Source organism: Lepus europaeus, chromosome 5, assembly GCF_033115175.1.
Source record: "Lepus europaeus isolate LE1 chromosome 5, mLepTim1.pri, whole genome shotgun sequence".
Lineage (NCBI taxonomy): Eukaryota > Metazoa > Chordata > Mammalia > Lagomorpha > Leporidae > Lepus > Lepus europaeus.
Window position 1 is genome coordinate 123,034,524 of NC_084831.1, and position 13,365 is coordinate 123,047,888.

At 55.3% G+C, this 13,365-nt stretch overlaps 1 protein-coding gene across 2 annotated transcripts in view; it reads left to right on the top strand.

Annotated features, from left to right (window-relative positions):
- The first annotated feature begins 6,057 nt into the window (after positions 1-6,057).
- KIRREL1 (kirre like nephrin family adhesion molecule 1) overlaps positions 6,058-13,365 on the top strand; it is a 101,804-nt gene continuing 94,496 nt past the window's right edge. For both annotated transcript variants that reach the window (XM_062192546.1, XM_062192547.1), the window contains exon 1: positions 6,058-6,193. In XM_062192546.1, the coding sequence (XP_062048530.1) occupies positions 6,142-6,193 (52 nt within the window). In that variant the 5' untranslated portion in view covers positions 6,058-6,141. The remainder of the gene's footprint in view (positions 6,194-13,365) is intronic.

The window sequence follows — 13,365 nt, forward strand, 5'->3', positions numbered from 1 at the left end:
TCTGCCATCCGAGCCCCATCTGTAGAAACTTACCTCGGTCCACTTTTTCCTCTCCTTCTCCTCTTCCTCCTTCTTTAAGATTTGTTTATTTAGTTGAAAAGTGGAGAGAGAGAGAGAAAGAGAGAGAGAGAGAGAGAGGAGGGGGAGGAGGTTTTGTCCATTTGCTGTTTCACTCCCCAAAGGGTCATAATAGCCAGGGCTGGGTTCGGCCTAAGCCAGGAGCCAGGAGCTTCACCCAGGTCTCCCACATGGGTGCAGGGGCCCAAGCACTTGGGCCATCTTCTGCTGCTTTCCCAGGCACATTAGCAGGGAGCTGGATCATAAATGGAGCAGCTGGCACTTGAACCGGCGCCTGTATGAGATGCCGGTGCTACAGGCAGTGGCGTAATGTGCCACAGTGCCAGCCCCCACTTTCTCCTTCTGTAGGAAGCAGAGGACGGCCACTTAATAACTTCACTGGAACCCATCATGCCCTGCGGTGTGCATCCTCACACCTTCAGGCCCCAGGGAGCTGGACCTGCATAAGACACCTTCATTGTTCAGCATGGAGGTGGGAGGGTCTCTGTGGGGTTTCGACTGCCGAGACCACCGGTCCCTCGCAAAGCATTGAGCACAGCTGAAAAATGTGAGATGAGAAATCACAGTTTGCAGGTCGATAATTTCTCTATTTCTCTTCTCACTTCTTTTGTAGGGCCAGGTACTCTTCACAGAGAGGCCAGGTGTAGCTGAACCAGGTTCAGTGCCCCCTGGCCACTGCAGAGTGGTCTGGAATGTTTTGGGTGATGCTAAATTCTCCCCCCCCCCCCCCCCAGTACAGACTGGAATCTCTTCCCCCATTGCCTCTGATCTTACTCATGTACGTCTCGAAAGCTGGCCACTGAAGAGCAAGAGAAAAGGGACTAGGATAGTAGCAGGAAGTTCAAAGCCTAACGTCTGGAAGGACTTAGGCAGCCACCTGGGCTGCAAGACACAAAAGTGAAGGAACCAAGAGCTGCCTGTGCCGGGCGGACTCTGGAGACGCCGTGTGCGTCTGCTCTGGGCCGCAGTCTCTGCAGCAGCCTGGGTGCCTCCTCGTCTCAGGGACTCAGGGTTTCCTCTAGGGCCGGGATGCTTTTCCAGGCTGAGAACCGGCATCTTGGCCTCTCTCTCCTCCACGTCTGGTAAGCAGCAGGGACAATCCTCCTCCCGCCTCTGGGGAGAAAGGGGACAATTTATAGAACTGTTCTGCTGCTCTTAGCCCTCATCGAGACACAGAATTTGTTTCTGTCTCTCAAGGTGGCTTTTCCTGCTGGTGGTCATAAATTGCCTTCCTGCTCACTCCCTGACCTCTTGATCTTTTTGCTTTTGTGCTCCAAAAATTATTAATATTTCTCTTAACTCCGTATATAACCTTTGGCTGGGCCTCTCATTTTTTTTCTCGGTGAAGTAGCGTCCTCAGGGATGACTGCCTGCCCCTCCACGCCTGCGTGCTCCTGTCTGGCCAAGGCTCTCTCCGCTCCACTGTCCATTTTCTCTTGCTCTTCTTTTCCTGAAGACAGATTCACAGCAGGAAGATACCATAGGTCCCTGCTTTGGGGAGCTGCAAAACTGAAAATAATCACAGGTAGCATTTACTGAGTATCCAGTGTGTGTCCAGCCCTGCTCTAGCAGCAGTACAGGTAAGCACTCCCCGGCTCCTCACAAGCACCCCATAAAGTAAGTGCTGTTATTATCCACGCTTGGAGATGAAGAAACCAAGAATCAGAGATTAAAGACATAAGCTGTCCAAGAAAGCGAGCAGCAGAACTTGGACTTGATCCCCTCGGTCTTCATCCAGTGCCAACTTGCCTAACTCTCAAGCATTCTGCTACCTCTCCAAGGGGAGGAGCTTGCTCAGCTACTTCTCTGCCCTCAGGGAGCCCCAGCCTTTGTCCCCAAGGAGCCCCAAGTCTGATAGGGGAGGCAGATCTCCCAGTCCCCACTTGATGGGAGTTAGGTGACTGTTTTCCAGGAGACTCTGTTCACCCAGTGAGAAAGAACCCTGAGCATAAGCCCTGCAGACATGAGAATGGAGAAAAGTGGGGGAGCACCTTTGGGGTTGACCCCAGGGGAATGAGGTGACACAGGATTGGCAGGAAGCAGAAGAAATGCCTAATGAGAGAAGAGACCAGGGCACACCTCTGGGGGTGTTCGGGCAATGCCTGGACAGCTGGGCTTTGCTTAGCTCTCGAGCCCCTTAGAGTTGCCTGGGGGTATGTTTAAAAACACTGCTTGGGATACCAGAAACATTTCATCTTTGGGGGTGAGGCCACAGTCCTGTCAGGAGACTCTAACGCACAGCTGGCATTGAGGACACCAGGTAGAGGCTGGGTCTTGAGATCTGGGACCTGGCATGCCGAGCAGTTACGTGGAGCGCATTATGGAGAAGGAGTTTGCCATGCGCTGAGCAGGTGAGGATCTGGAATTACAGGGAGAGGGGGAAGGAAAGTTAAGGGACCAGGAGAGAGATTGCTGCGTGGGCTGTCAGGGAGCTGGCACACTCAGCTCCTCTGTTGCTGGGATATGGAGGTGAGATAGGAGGCCCAAGGGAAGTCAAAAGCTTTGATAACCCAATTCCTCCTCACTCTGAGAATAACTATGAAGCCTGCATAGCAGAAATTGAAAGACAGGCAAGAAGCACTAAGCTAAGAATATGCTTATGTAAGAATAAGATAATAATATTCTCTTTCTTTGCTTAGGGACTTTTCTTCCTAACATTTTCCTAAATCACTGTCCTCTGGCCCTCCCATCCAAACACCTACACACAGAGGGAAATGGGATAAGGCCGTCACAGATCTCCCCCATCCCAGGACCTCTGCCTTTGCTGTTACTGGGTACCTGCTAGTCCTCCCTTCGATGTCTGAGCGAATCCCTCGCCTCCTTCAGGTCTGTGCTCAAACGTTACTTGAGTAGGGCAGCTTTCCTTGATTCCCTTTAAGAGTAAGCCGTGGCTCACTTGGCTAATCCTCCGCCTGAGGCGCCGGCACACAGGGTTCTAGTCCCGGTTGGGGCGCCGGATTCTATTCTGGTTGCCCCTCTTCCAGGCCAGCTCTCTGCTATGGCCCGGGAAGGCAGTGGAGGATGGCCCAGGTCCTTGGGCCCTGCACCCGCATGGGAGACCAGGAGGAAGCACCTGGCTCCTGGCTTTGGATCGGCGCAGTGCACCGGCCATGGCGCCCACTTGGGGTGTAAACCAACAGAAGGAAGACCTTTCTGTCTAAAAAAGTTCTAGTCTATAAAAAGAGTAAGTAAGGCTCTCTCCCTTCCACTCTTCTTTATTTTGTCTTGTAGCATTTACCACATCTGGTGCATTGTCTATTTTTCTTTTTAAAAAAATTATTTAGGGTCTGGTGCTGTGGTATAGCACTGCCTGCAGTGCCGCCATTCCATGGGCACCAGTTCGAGTACCAGCTGCTCCACTTCTGATCCAGCTCTCTGCTATGGCCTGGGAAAGCAGTGGAAAATGGCCCAAGTCCTTGGGCCCCTGCACCTGCATGGGGGACCCAGAGCAAGCTCCTGGCTCCTGGCTTCAGATTGGCCCAGCTGCAGCCATTGTGATCAGTTAGGGAGTGAACCAACAGATGAAAGATCGATCTCTCTCTCTCTCTCTCTCTCTCTTTCTCCCTTTCAAATAAATAAATAATTCTTTTTTAAAAAGTTACTTATCAGAGATTGGTGTTGTTGTACAGTGGGTTAGGAGCTCACTTGTGATGCCTGCATCCCACATCAAAGTGCCAGTTTGAGTCCTGGCTACTCTGCTTCTGATCCTGCTTCCTGCTAATGTGCCAGGGAAAACAGCAGATGATAGGCCAAGTGCTTGGGTCCCCGCCATCCACATGGAAGACCCAGATGGACTTCTTGGCTCTTGGCTTCAACCTGGACGAGCCCTAGCCTCTCTCTCTCTCTTTCTCTCTCTCTCTCTCTCTCCCTCTCCCCTCAAACTCTGTAACTCTGCTTTTCAAATAAACACGAAATCTTGAAAATGCATCATTTTAATATTTATTGAAAGGCAGAGAGAAGAGAACTCTTCAATCCACTGGTTCACTTCCCAAATGCCCACAAAAGACAAAACTGGGCTAAGCAGATGTTGGGACCCAGAACTCACTGTGAGTCTGCCACCTGAGTGACAGGGACGCCAAGTAATTGAGCCCTCACCTGCTTCCTCCCAGAGCATACATTAGCAGGAAGCTGGATCTCAAGTAGAGAGGGCGCTCAAACCCAGGCACTCTGATACGGGATGCAGACATTGTAATCACTCAGCCAAAAGTCTGTCCCCTTTTATTTTTCTGCCTTTCCCTCCCCTCCAGAATGGAACACTAAAGAGAAGGGACTCCCCCCCACATTCTTGTAGCCCCAAAGCTTAGAATTGAGACTGGAGCATAGAAGACATTGAAGAATTATCTGTGGCTTGCGTGATTAATGAAGGAATACATGAAGAGCCCTTGCATGTCTCTGTGCTAGTGTGTGTGTGTGTGCCGGGGTTACATTCCTGGGTCTCTGGCCTAAGTACGGTTCTTTGTTTCTACACTGTTCTTGCCTGTGCACGGCTTTGAGCTATGTAAGTCTTCTCTGGGCTGTGAATATCGTCTTTCAGAGTAGAGCCTGTGCGTTTTCCTGCCCGTGTTTCTGTGCACTCTACTTGGCGCGCGGATGTTTCAGGATCCCGGGGAGGAAAGGCGAGTCCTGGCCGCCTGACATCAGCAGAGGGCACCAGAGAGCCGTGTGCTTTGAGTTCAGGGCCTGAAAGGGAGAAGAAATGCTCGCTGGCAGCAATTAGGGACCCAGGAGATGCAGAATCTGGGAGAAAAGAGGTGGAGACCTCTCTAGACCAGCAGGCATTACGGTAAAGTTGTGCAACTGCTGTGACTCTTGTGTTGTTTCCCCTCAGTTCATCCCCTAGGGTCCAGACCTCCAAGCACTGCCAGCAACGCTGGGACCAGAGGCTTCTGCTTAGGGCTTGGGAGAGGAGCTGGTTGCCAGACTGGGCCCTAAAGAAAGCGAGGCCCTTCCTGCAGCCCCTCATCACTCCCACCAGGAAGTCCCTCCCTCAGCAGCTCCTGCATCTCCAGCCCAAGCTATCTCAGACTCCTGCTTGGAGACCTTCTTTGGACAGCCAGCTCTTCCCACGGGCTTGAAGGGGAGGCCGGGCCAGTCCTTGGCCTTCCAAGCTGGGCCGTGGTGCTGGCTAGCTTCTCCTTCTGGGTGGGTAGAGGCCCAGGGGGAACAAAGGAAGGAGGCAGCTGTGCCTCTCCGGGCTGCTGAGGGCTCCAACATTTAGCCTGGTCCCTGGCAGGGGCTCAAGGCAGGCCCAAGGAGATTCTCTAGTTCTGGGGTTTTTAGGCCGGGAGAGGAATGTCTGCCCCTCCCCCCTCCAACATTCACTAGCCAGTGGAGAATTCTTCATTGAGGGGATCTAGGAATTAGCTTCTGGTCTTTTTTTTTTTTTTTTCTTTTTGGAGATCTGTATGCTCTTTAACTCCCTGGCAGCCTACCAGACACACACACACACACACACATCCTCATCACAGCCATCCTCTGCGAACGAGGCTTATCCTCAGCCCCTGTCCCCCCAACCCCGACCCTCCGCTACAAACCCACAGCCCGGGACCGAGCCCGCGTCTGTAAACGGGCGGGAGCGCTGGCGGGCAGGGGTCCAGCCGCCCTTGCGCCGGAGCCCGCGATGTCACGCTCCTGATCCGCGTCGCCTTGCCCTCAATTCCGTTCTCTCGGCCGCCCTTGCGTCTCGGTGCCAGCGAGGGGTGCGAGTGTGCGCGCGCGCTGGGGGGGCCGGGGAGGCGGCGGAGGGAGGCGCCGTCGGGGGGAGAGAGCAGACGTCAGGAGGAGGGCGGGCGCGCGGCGCGGGCGGCCGGAGCTCGGGGGAGCGGGCGCGATCGAGACGGGGAATCGTCCGAGGGGCTGGGGGGAGGAGGCTGCCAGGGGGAAACCGCGCGAAGGGAAGTGAGTTTGTGCGAGCGGGAGTGTGCGAGTGCGCGCGGCGCGTGTGCAGGGGCGGGCGCGGCGGCGGGGGGCGGGCTCGCGGGCTCCCCTCCTCCCCAGCCCGCTCCTCTCTCGCTCGCCAACTCCGGGCCCCAGCCGCTGGCGGGCGCGCGGCGGGCGGGCAGCATGCTGAGCCTCCTCGTCTGGATCCTCACTCTCTCCGACACTTTCTCCCAAGGTAAGGGCCCCCAGACGCCACCACCTCGCCCCCTCCCCCCCACGACCCCCGGCGCCCGGACGCCCGGACGCCCCGGCGCCGCCCGGGGAGCGGCCCGCGGGCAGCCGCCGCCGGGCTCCAGACGCCACGAGGCGGGGGGAACGGGGTCCGGGCGCGGAGTCGCCGGGGCCGGCGAGGAGGAGTTTTCCGTTGGTTCACCCAAGTTGTTTGCTCTGGTTGAGCGGGAGAACGGAGAACTGGGGGGCCGCCGGGGCTGGGGGTCCGAGCGAAAAACGGAAAAGTCTTTCCCGGAGCCCCCCGGCAGCCCGACTTAGCCCCAGTCCCTGTGGCCGGGGTCCGGACGCCGGGGTCTCGCCCGGCCAGGGTGGGATTTCAGATTTGGGGGTGGGGTGCGCGGGCGGCCAGGGCCCCGGGCTACCCCCAAGATGCTGTTCAGGGGATCGGTCCCCCTGCTCCCTCGCGTTCAGCCTGTCGGGGTGCCTGCTTTTGAACCGCGGCTCCAAGCCGCCGGCGCCGCCCCCTCTAGAGAAAGGGACGGTGGCAGGGAGCGGAGGGGGCCTCCGAGCCTGGGGCGAGGGGGAGTGGGAGCCGTGGGCCGCGCCGGCTGTGCGCGGGGAGTGGAGTTCCCAATACAGCGGCAGGCCCGGTGGATGTGTTAGGGGCACTTACTGGGGGGGACACCCCGCTTGGGGTCGGGGAAGTGCCGAAGTCTGGGGGCTTATTTGGAAGTGGCAGGGGAGAGGCTGGGAGGCGAGGGCTGTGGTTGAGAGAGGGGAGGATGTTGGTGGATCCCGGGCAGGGCTGAGCTGAGGGGAGGGAAGAGGGGGAGGAAACGGAGGGTCTAGACTCCAGCCAGGAATGGGGTCTGTGGGAGTGTGTTCTTACCTCTGGCGTCTGCCTCTAAGCAAGATTTAATCCTGTCGGGTTCACTCCCCCCCCCCTTCAACCCCCTCCCTCCATGAAGCTGACACAGAGAAATTGACACAGAAACACCATAAAACAGTCACAGACAGGGAGACAGACTGCTCACCTACTGAGAAGCAGACATACCAGCAAACATCCCCCACACTGAGACAGACACATGGACACAAAGGCGCTGACATCTCCGAGGGTCGCGGATTCCTCCCCAGATTGGCACACACATCCTGCCCCAGAGCGCCAAAACTCAGACAGGGAACATGTGTGCAGGCAGCCTTTACAAGGACACGCGTGTGGGCACACACACACACACACAGGCGTGCAGGAGCCCTTCTACAGATACCAGCCCTGGAGCAAACAAAGAAACTTGAACAGACATTGGTACAGCCAGACACCTATGGAGCTGTATAGACTACAAAATGGAGGAGGTGGTCTCTTTTTGGGGGGTGGGAGTGTGGATCTGGGAAGAGGGCAGTGGGCTTGGGGAGGGCAGCCTCAGGCATGGCTCAATGCTCACTTTCCTTCTTAGGTTTGTGGGTGTGTGTGTATGTGTGTGTGTGGTGTGGGCTGCTGTGCCGGACACCCCGTTTCCCAGGCAGCACCCTCCCCAGGGGCTGAGTTGTTGGGGCCCTGTCTTCTTCCGCCTTTCCCTCTTGGACACGCTGAACACACGGGAAGGGCACACATGTCTGGTGTGAGCTGAGAGTGGGAGGGGGTGCCGGGGAAGGAGGCCTGGCCCTGGGGTTGGCAGGCCAGGCCCGGCACTTGGCAGAAAGTTGGGAAGATGACTTAAGTTTTGACTCTGTTCAGCCAGGCTGCTGTGGTGGGGGAGGGGGCGGGTGGGAGGGGGAGGGACCCTGGGTCAGTATTGGTATGTGGAGGGGGGGCCAGCTCCTGTCTGCCTCTTTCCTGGAGCCCTGGCATGTCAGCAACATGGATAGGAAGGAGCTTTAAGGAACAAAAGCTGCAGTTAGCAAACAGGAGAGACATGTGCATTGAATCGGAGACAGGAATGGTCAGAAAGAAATGTGTGTATTGTGTGTCTCTCTCCCCTTGTGTGTCTCTCTCCCCTTGGAAGAGGACAGGGAATCTTGAACCTTCCCCTCCCTGTCCCCCCAGTGGGCTGAAAGCAAGACCTGAAGACGCTATGCAAAAGTATTTGTGGTGGGGGAGAGGATACCAAAGGGCAGAAAGGGAGGGAAGTCAGGAGGGAAAGGAAATTACTACTGGGTATTCAGGGGAAGCTGGCCAGGGGCTGGGGAGGAGCAGGGAGGGAGGGCGTGGGGGTCGGGGAGCCTGGGGCATACACTGGGGGTGCCTGGCGGGACCCCTTCTCCTTGGCCTCCCCCTTCAGGGCCAGGAACTGGGGCAGGGAGAGAGGAAACAGAGCGGGAAGGTGTTGCCAGGGGGCTGAGGGCTGGTGGTGCAGAAGGGGGGAAGGTGAAGGAGGGCCAGAGAATTGAGGGGAGCAGAGAGCAGAAGGGAGAGGGGAGATTGCAGCTCAGGCGGAGAAATAAAAATCGCGTTTTAAAGAATTTCAATGGGCTTCATCAATCTTCATTTTTCACTAAATAATTTTCTGTATCTTATCTAAATGAAAACCATTATCCTTCCCCCCGTTTCCATCATGCGCTGGCTCCTCAGACTGATTGCGCCGAAAATTGAAATATTTATTCATTTTCTGGGAGATTTTCTCGCTCCCTAGTCTCGGGGAGGAGAAATTGAAAAAGAAAGATTATAGCTAATCAGAGCAATGTGGGATGACAGGCCGGCTCGGGGTGGGAGCTGCCTGCAGAGGGGTGGCTCCGGAGGCAGGGGAAGGGGCTGTCCTATCGCCCCCAGAACTCCGCCTGACATTCCTGCCACCACTTCGGAGGGGAGTGAGAGGTAAAGAAGAGAGGCCCAGGGTCCTCCTGTGCACAGAGAGCCCTGCCTGGGTGAGTAGATGGGAATAGCGCCCCCTCCTGTTGCAGTGTGCACACGCACACACACACTCACTCACCAGTACCCCAGATGAACCACATCTGTCCCGAGCAGGGAGACAGGGCAGAAATCAGCATCCTGGGTCCCTGTCTTGACCTTGATGGAACTCCACCTTCTACCTCTGCTCACTTAGACCTAAATTGGGGCGTCAACCAAGTGCTCAATGCCACAGCCTTGGAGCCCAGTGCACCTGGTCGGGGAGGCACGTAGGGCTGTGCCGCTGCTCCAAGCATAGCTGGGTGTTGGTTGTCCTGGTTCTGCAGTTGGGTAGGGGTGAGGAGGGCCTGCCTGTGGTCTCTCCCTTCCCCTTCACCCTGTTGACTTGAGACTGCATGCTCTGATGAAAGTCCCCCGGGACCTCTTTATATCCTTGGCCGCCAAATGTGAATTTCTGTTAACCTACAGTTTCTGGCACCGTGCTGTGCATATGGTAAGCGCCCCTTAAATCTCTGATCAAATTGATTGATTTGATGAGGGTGGTGCACTGTTGGAAGGATGCAGTGTGGAACAGTCTTAGTGCGGCTCCCACCTCTGCCACTTGGTAGCTGTGCTAACTTGAACGAGTGATGTGCCCTCTCGGTGCCTCCGTTGGCTCATGGGTAAAGTGGGGGTAGTAATAAGGACCCAGAGGGTTAGGCTGGCCATTAAATAGCCATGTGAAATGCAGGGAGCAGCATCTGTCACAGACAAAAGTGTCAGATCAGATACCTGCGGTGAGCACTCAATGGTGGACGTTAGAGGGCAGGCAGCCCCGGGGCGTCTGTGCCTTTTCCTCTCCTCTTCGAGATTCTCTTGTGTTTTCTAGCCCCAACTGCTCAGATTCTTGGTCCTGAGCGTTAGGAGGCATCCTGTCTGCGTTGCTCATGGAGAGACTGTTGGGGCAGGCCCTGGAGGGGAACGGGGTTTCTCCCCTGGTCAGAGACCCCAGCAAAGGTCTGAAGAAAGGACTTCAGAAAGCAGAGCCGGAAAGGTTGGCCCTCAGATGAGAAGGAGCCAGAGCTCTGTGTGAAATGGGCAGAGACACCAGCCCTGAGGTGGCAGCATTTCAGAGCTTAGAGATAATACGGATCATTTATTGAGCCCTTATGCTAACTGCTTTATATGCAGCAGCTAATTTAATCTATGCAACAACGCCCTGGGATCACCTCTATCATTATCCCCATTTCACGGATGAGAAAGTGAGGTTTAGACAAGTGAGGTATCTTGATAGTTGTAGGCACTGGCTGATCTCAGAGCCTGCCCATTTCCCCTTGGCCAGAGATCCCACCTGCCAGCAGGGCCAGGTAGTGTGTGATTTTTTCCTGGTTTATAGCAGAATGCGAGCTGGGAGCAAAAGGCTAAAGTCATTCATGTTTTAAAAACAATCCTTTATTCTGAGATCCTGTCCTACATTCTTTGGTGTTAAGTCATTTTTCTTTGATGATACGGTGCTAGTAAGTGACTTTTTTTAAAGGGACTTGGCAAAACCTGTGTTTGTTTGTGACATTAAACACAGCCTTACAGGTGTGTGGACTGCAAATTTGGAAGCTACAACCCCTGCACCATGCAGCGCTGACTCCGGGAGACACAGAGTCGTACAGAGGAAGGGGTGAAGGACTGGCTGGGCGTCTGGGAAAATGCTAAGACAGGGTTCTCACAAGTCAGCTCCCAAACCAGCCTGGGGCCCTGGCAGGCTCAGAGGCGGGGGTCTTGGACAGCTTGCTTGAACCTTCTGGGGCTAAGCTCTAGATCCTCCTTCTTAGCTTGGGTGCTGGGGTCTTGCCTGACCTAGGGTGATGAAAAGTAATGATAGGTCAGCTCCAAACCAGAGTATCAAAATGACCATTTATTGAGTTCCTGCTCTGTGGTTTTCAAGCTAATGTTACTGTCAATTTGGTAGATAGAAAACCAAAGTTGAGAGTTTAAGTAACCTGCTGAGGGCCGTCCCTGGAGTGTTAGATTGCAGATTCAGACCCTTTTGTATCTCACCCCAGAGCTGGCACATGCCAGCACCTTCGCAACAGAGCCGCTCCCGCCTCCCTTGGAGACGAGGCAGCTGGGAACAGATGGGAAGGGAGCCAGGGCCCTCTTCCGCCCCTGGTGCCCTGCTCAGCCCTCTTCCCCGCATGTCCACCCAGGAATGCCAAGGCCACATCCATCTGCCCGCCCTGCCTTTGATGATCGTTCATCCTTGAGGCAAAACTTAGGTGTGGGATATGTACTTTGGTCCCCTGGGCTGGCAACTCTGAATATTGCCAGAAGAAGCAGGTCTGTCTCAGCCGCAGTCCCTTTTCTCTACCTTTAGGGCCTTTTAACTTTGTATCTTTCCCGAGCTGGGAGCTGGTGGAGAGCAGCTGCTCTGTCACATGCAGATAGAGAGATAAGATCTTCCTGTGACAGAGGCAGGGGAGTCTGTACTTCTCAGTTTAACACATAAGGGAACAGACGTGGAAACGCTGAGCATCTTGCTAAGGTGTGGGAGTTGGGCTGGAGGAAGGGGAGAGGGGCACATTCCTTAATCGTCCCAATTTCTAGGAGCTGCTTCCGACAGAGGGTAGGGAAATTCCTCTCCGTGTGTCCAGAGATGAGAAAGCCGAAAGCCGTGCCCCTTCCCGACCTGCTAGTTCCTGTCTGGTTTCTTCCCAGGGCCTATGGGCCTGATTATTTGGCAATCTCCTGGAGGGGGCTCCGACCTGGAAGAGGCTGGGATGTGTGAGTAGGTGGTCAGCCATGGAGGAGGAGGAGCCTGCCACGTCCTTGATCCTGAAATGAGGTGGTTCCAGGAGTCGGGAGGAAGAACAGGCCGTCCCAGAGTGAGGGAGAAGGCCACTACCTTTGGGGAGGGGCCTACTCGGTGTTTTGTGTATATTAGTGACTAATTTAATACCAACAAGTGATCCATTGAAGATTGGTGATATTATCCCCATTTCACAGATGGGCAAACAGGGACACAGAGCAGTGGAGATGATGCAAGGAAGGTGGGGCGGGGGTTGGGGGATAATTCCCAGAAGGAAGCTTCTAAAGCCACCACATCCACCTCTGCCACATACCGTCAGGTGCAAACCTGGGGGTGCACTCTCATGAGCCTGTCCTTATGTTCACGCATGCCCTGTGCTCTTGCACACGCGTGCATTTCTCACCCCATGGACATGGGTGGGCAGCTACCTGCCTTTACCGCAGTGCCTCCACTCCCCAGGGAACTGGCGTGGCCAGTGCAGTGTTTCTGAGTATCATGCTCCCCAGTCTTTGAAAGCGCTGCTTCTTGCTGTGCCTTTCATGTTCTGCCCCCCCTGTGATACACACACACACACACACACGACAAGGTGGAGAAAGTCAGAACCCTCAGGTCCTCATTCCGAGACTCCAGCCCCTCTCCAACCTGCAGTCTCAGCTCTCAGACCTTCCTGCCCCCAGTTCTCCAAGGATGCCACCCCGATTGGTTGAGTTCTTGGAGCACCCAGAACCAAAACATCTCCAGCTCCCAGGCACCACTGAAGAGCACATTTTTCTTTTCTTCATCCCAGCCTGTCTCCCTACATCAGTCTTCTCCTGCATGGAGGGAGCTCCTGATTTCCCCTCCCTCACATTTAATTTCTTCAGCAACTTTGATTAACCTTTGTCATCTCCAGGGACTGCGGTGTCATCCTCCTCTGCCCTCCTTTAGCCCATTGAACAAAATCGGAATCCGTATGGGAACAAATGGGCCTTGCAGCAGCCAACCTCCTCAGGACAGAGCGTCTGAAATCCAGAGGAAATCTCTAGCACTTTCTAGCAAATTCCATCTGCTTCCCCAGGAGATAAAGCTGCTGCTTCATCCCCTGGGATGGTGATGCGAGAGGACCCCAGAAGGCTGGGAGGCCTGGCTTTAGATGCAGGGAAGGGACGCAGGAACCTGAGTCTTTGGAGGCGGGGCTCAGTGCCGGCAGGACCATCCCAGGAAGCCCTCACACCTCAGGTTGGGTTAAGAGTCAGATTCTCCTGGACCGGGCCGTTTGCGGTTCCTGTCTGCCTCTTATTTGCTTCAGAGGTGACAAGAGGAGGGGATCCTCACTGGAAGACTGGGAAGAGTGAGGAGTGTGTTCCTTCATTCAGCAGCAATGGTTTTTTGTTTTTTTTTTGGACAGGCAGAGTGGACAGTGAGAGAGAGAGAGAGAGAGAGAGAGAGAGAGACAGAACAAAAGGTCCTCCTTTACCATTGTTCACCCTCCAATGGCCACTGCGGCCAGCGCACCGCGCTGATCCAAAGCCAGGAGCCAGGTGCTTCTCCTGGTCTCCCATGCGGGTGCAGGGCC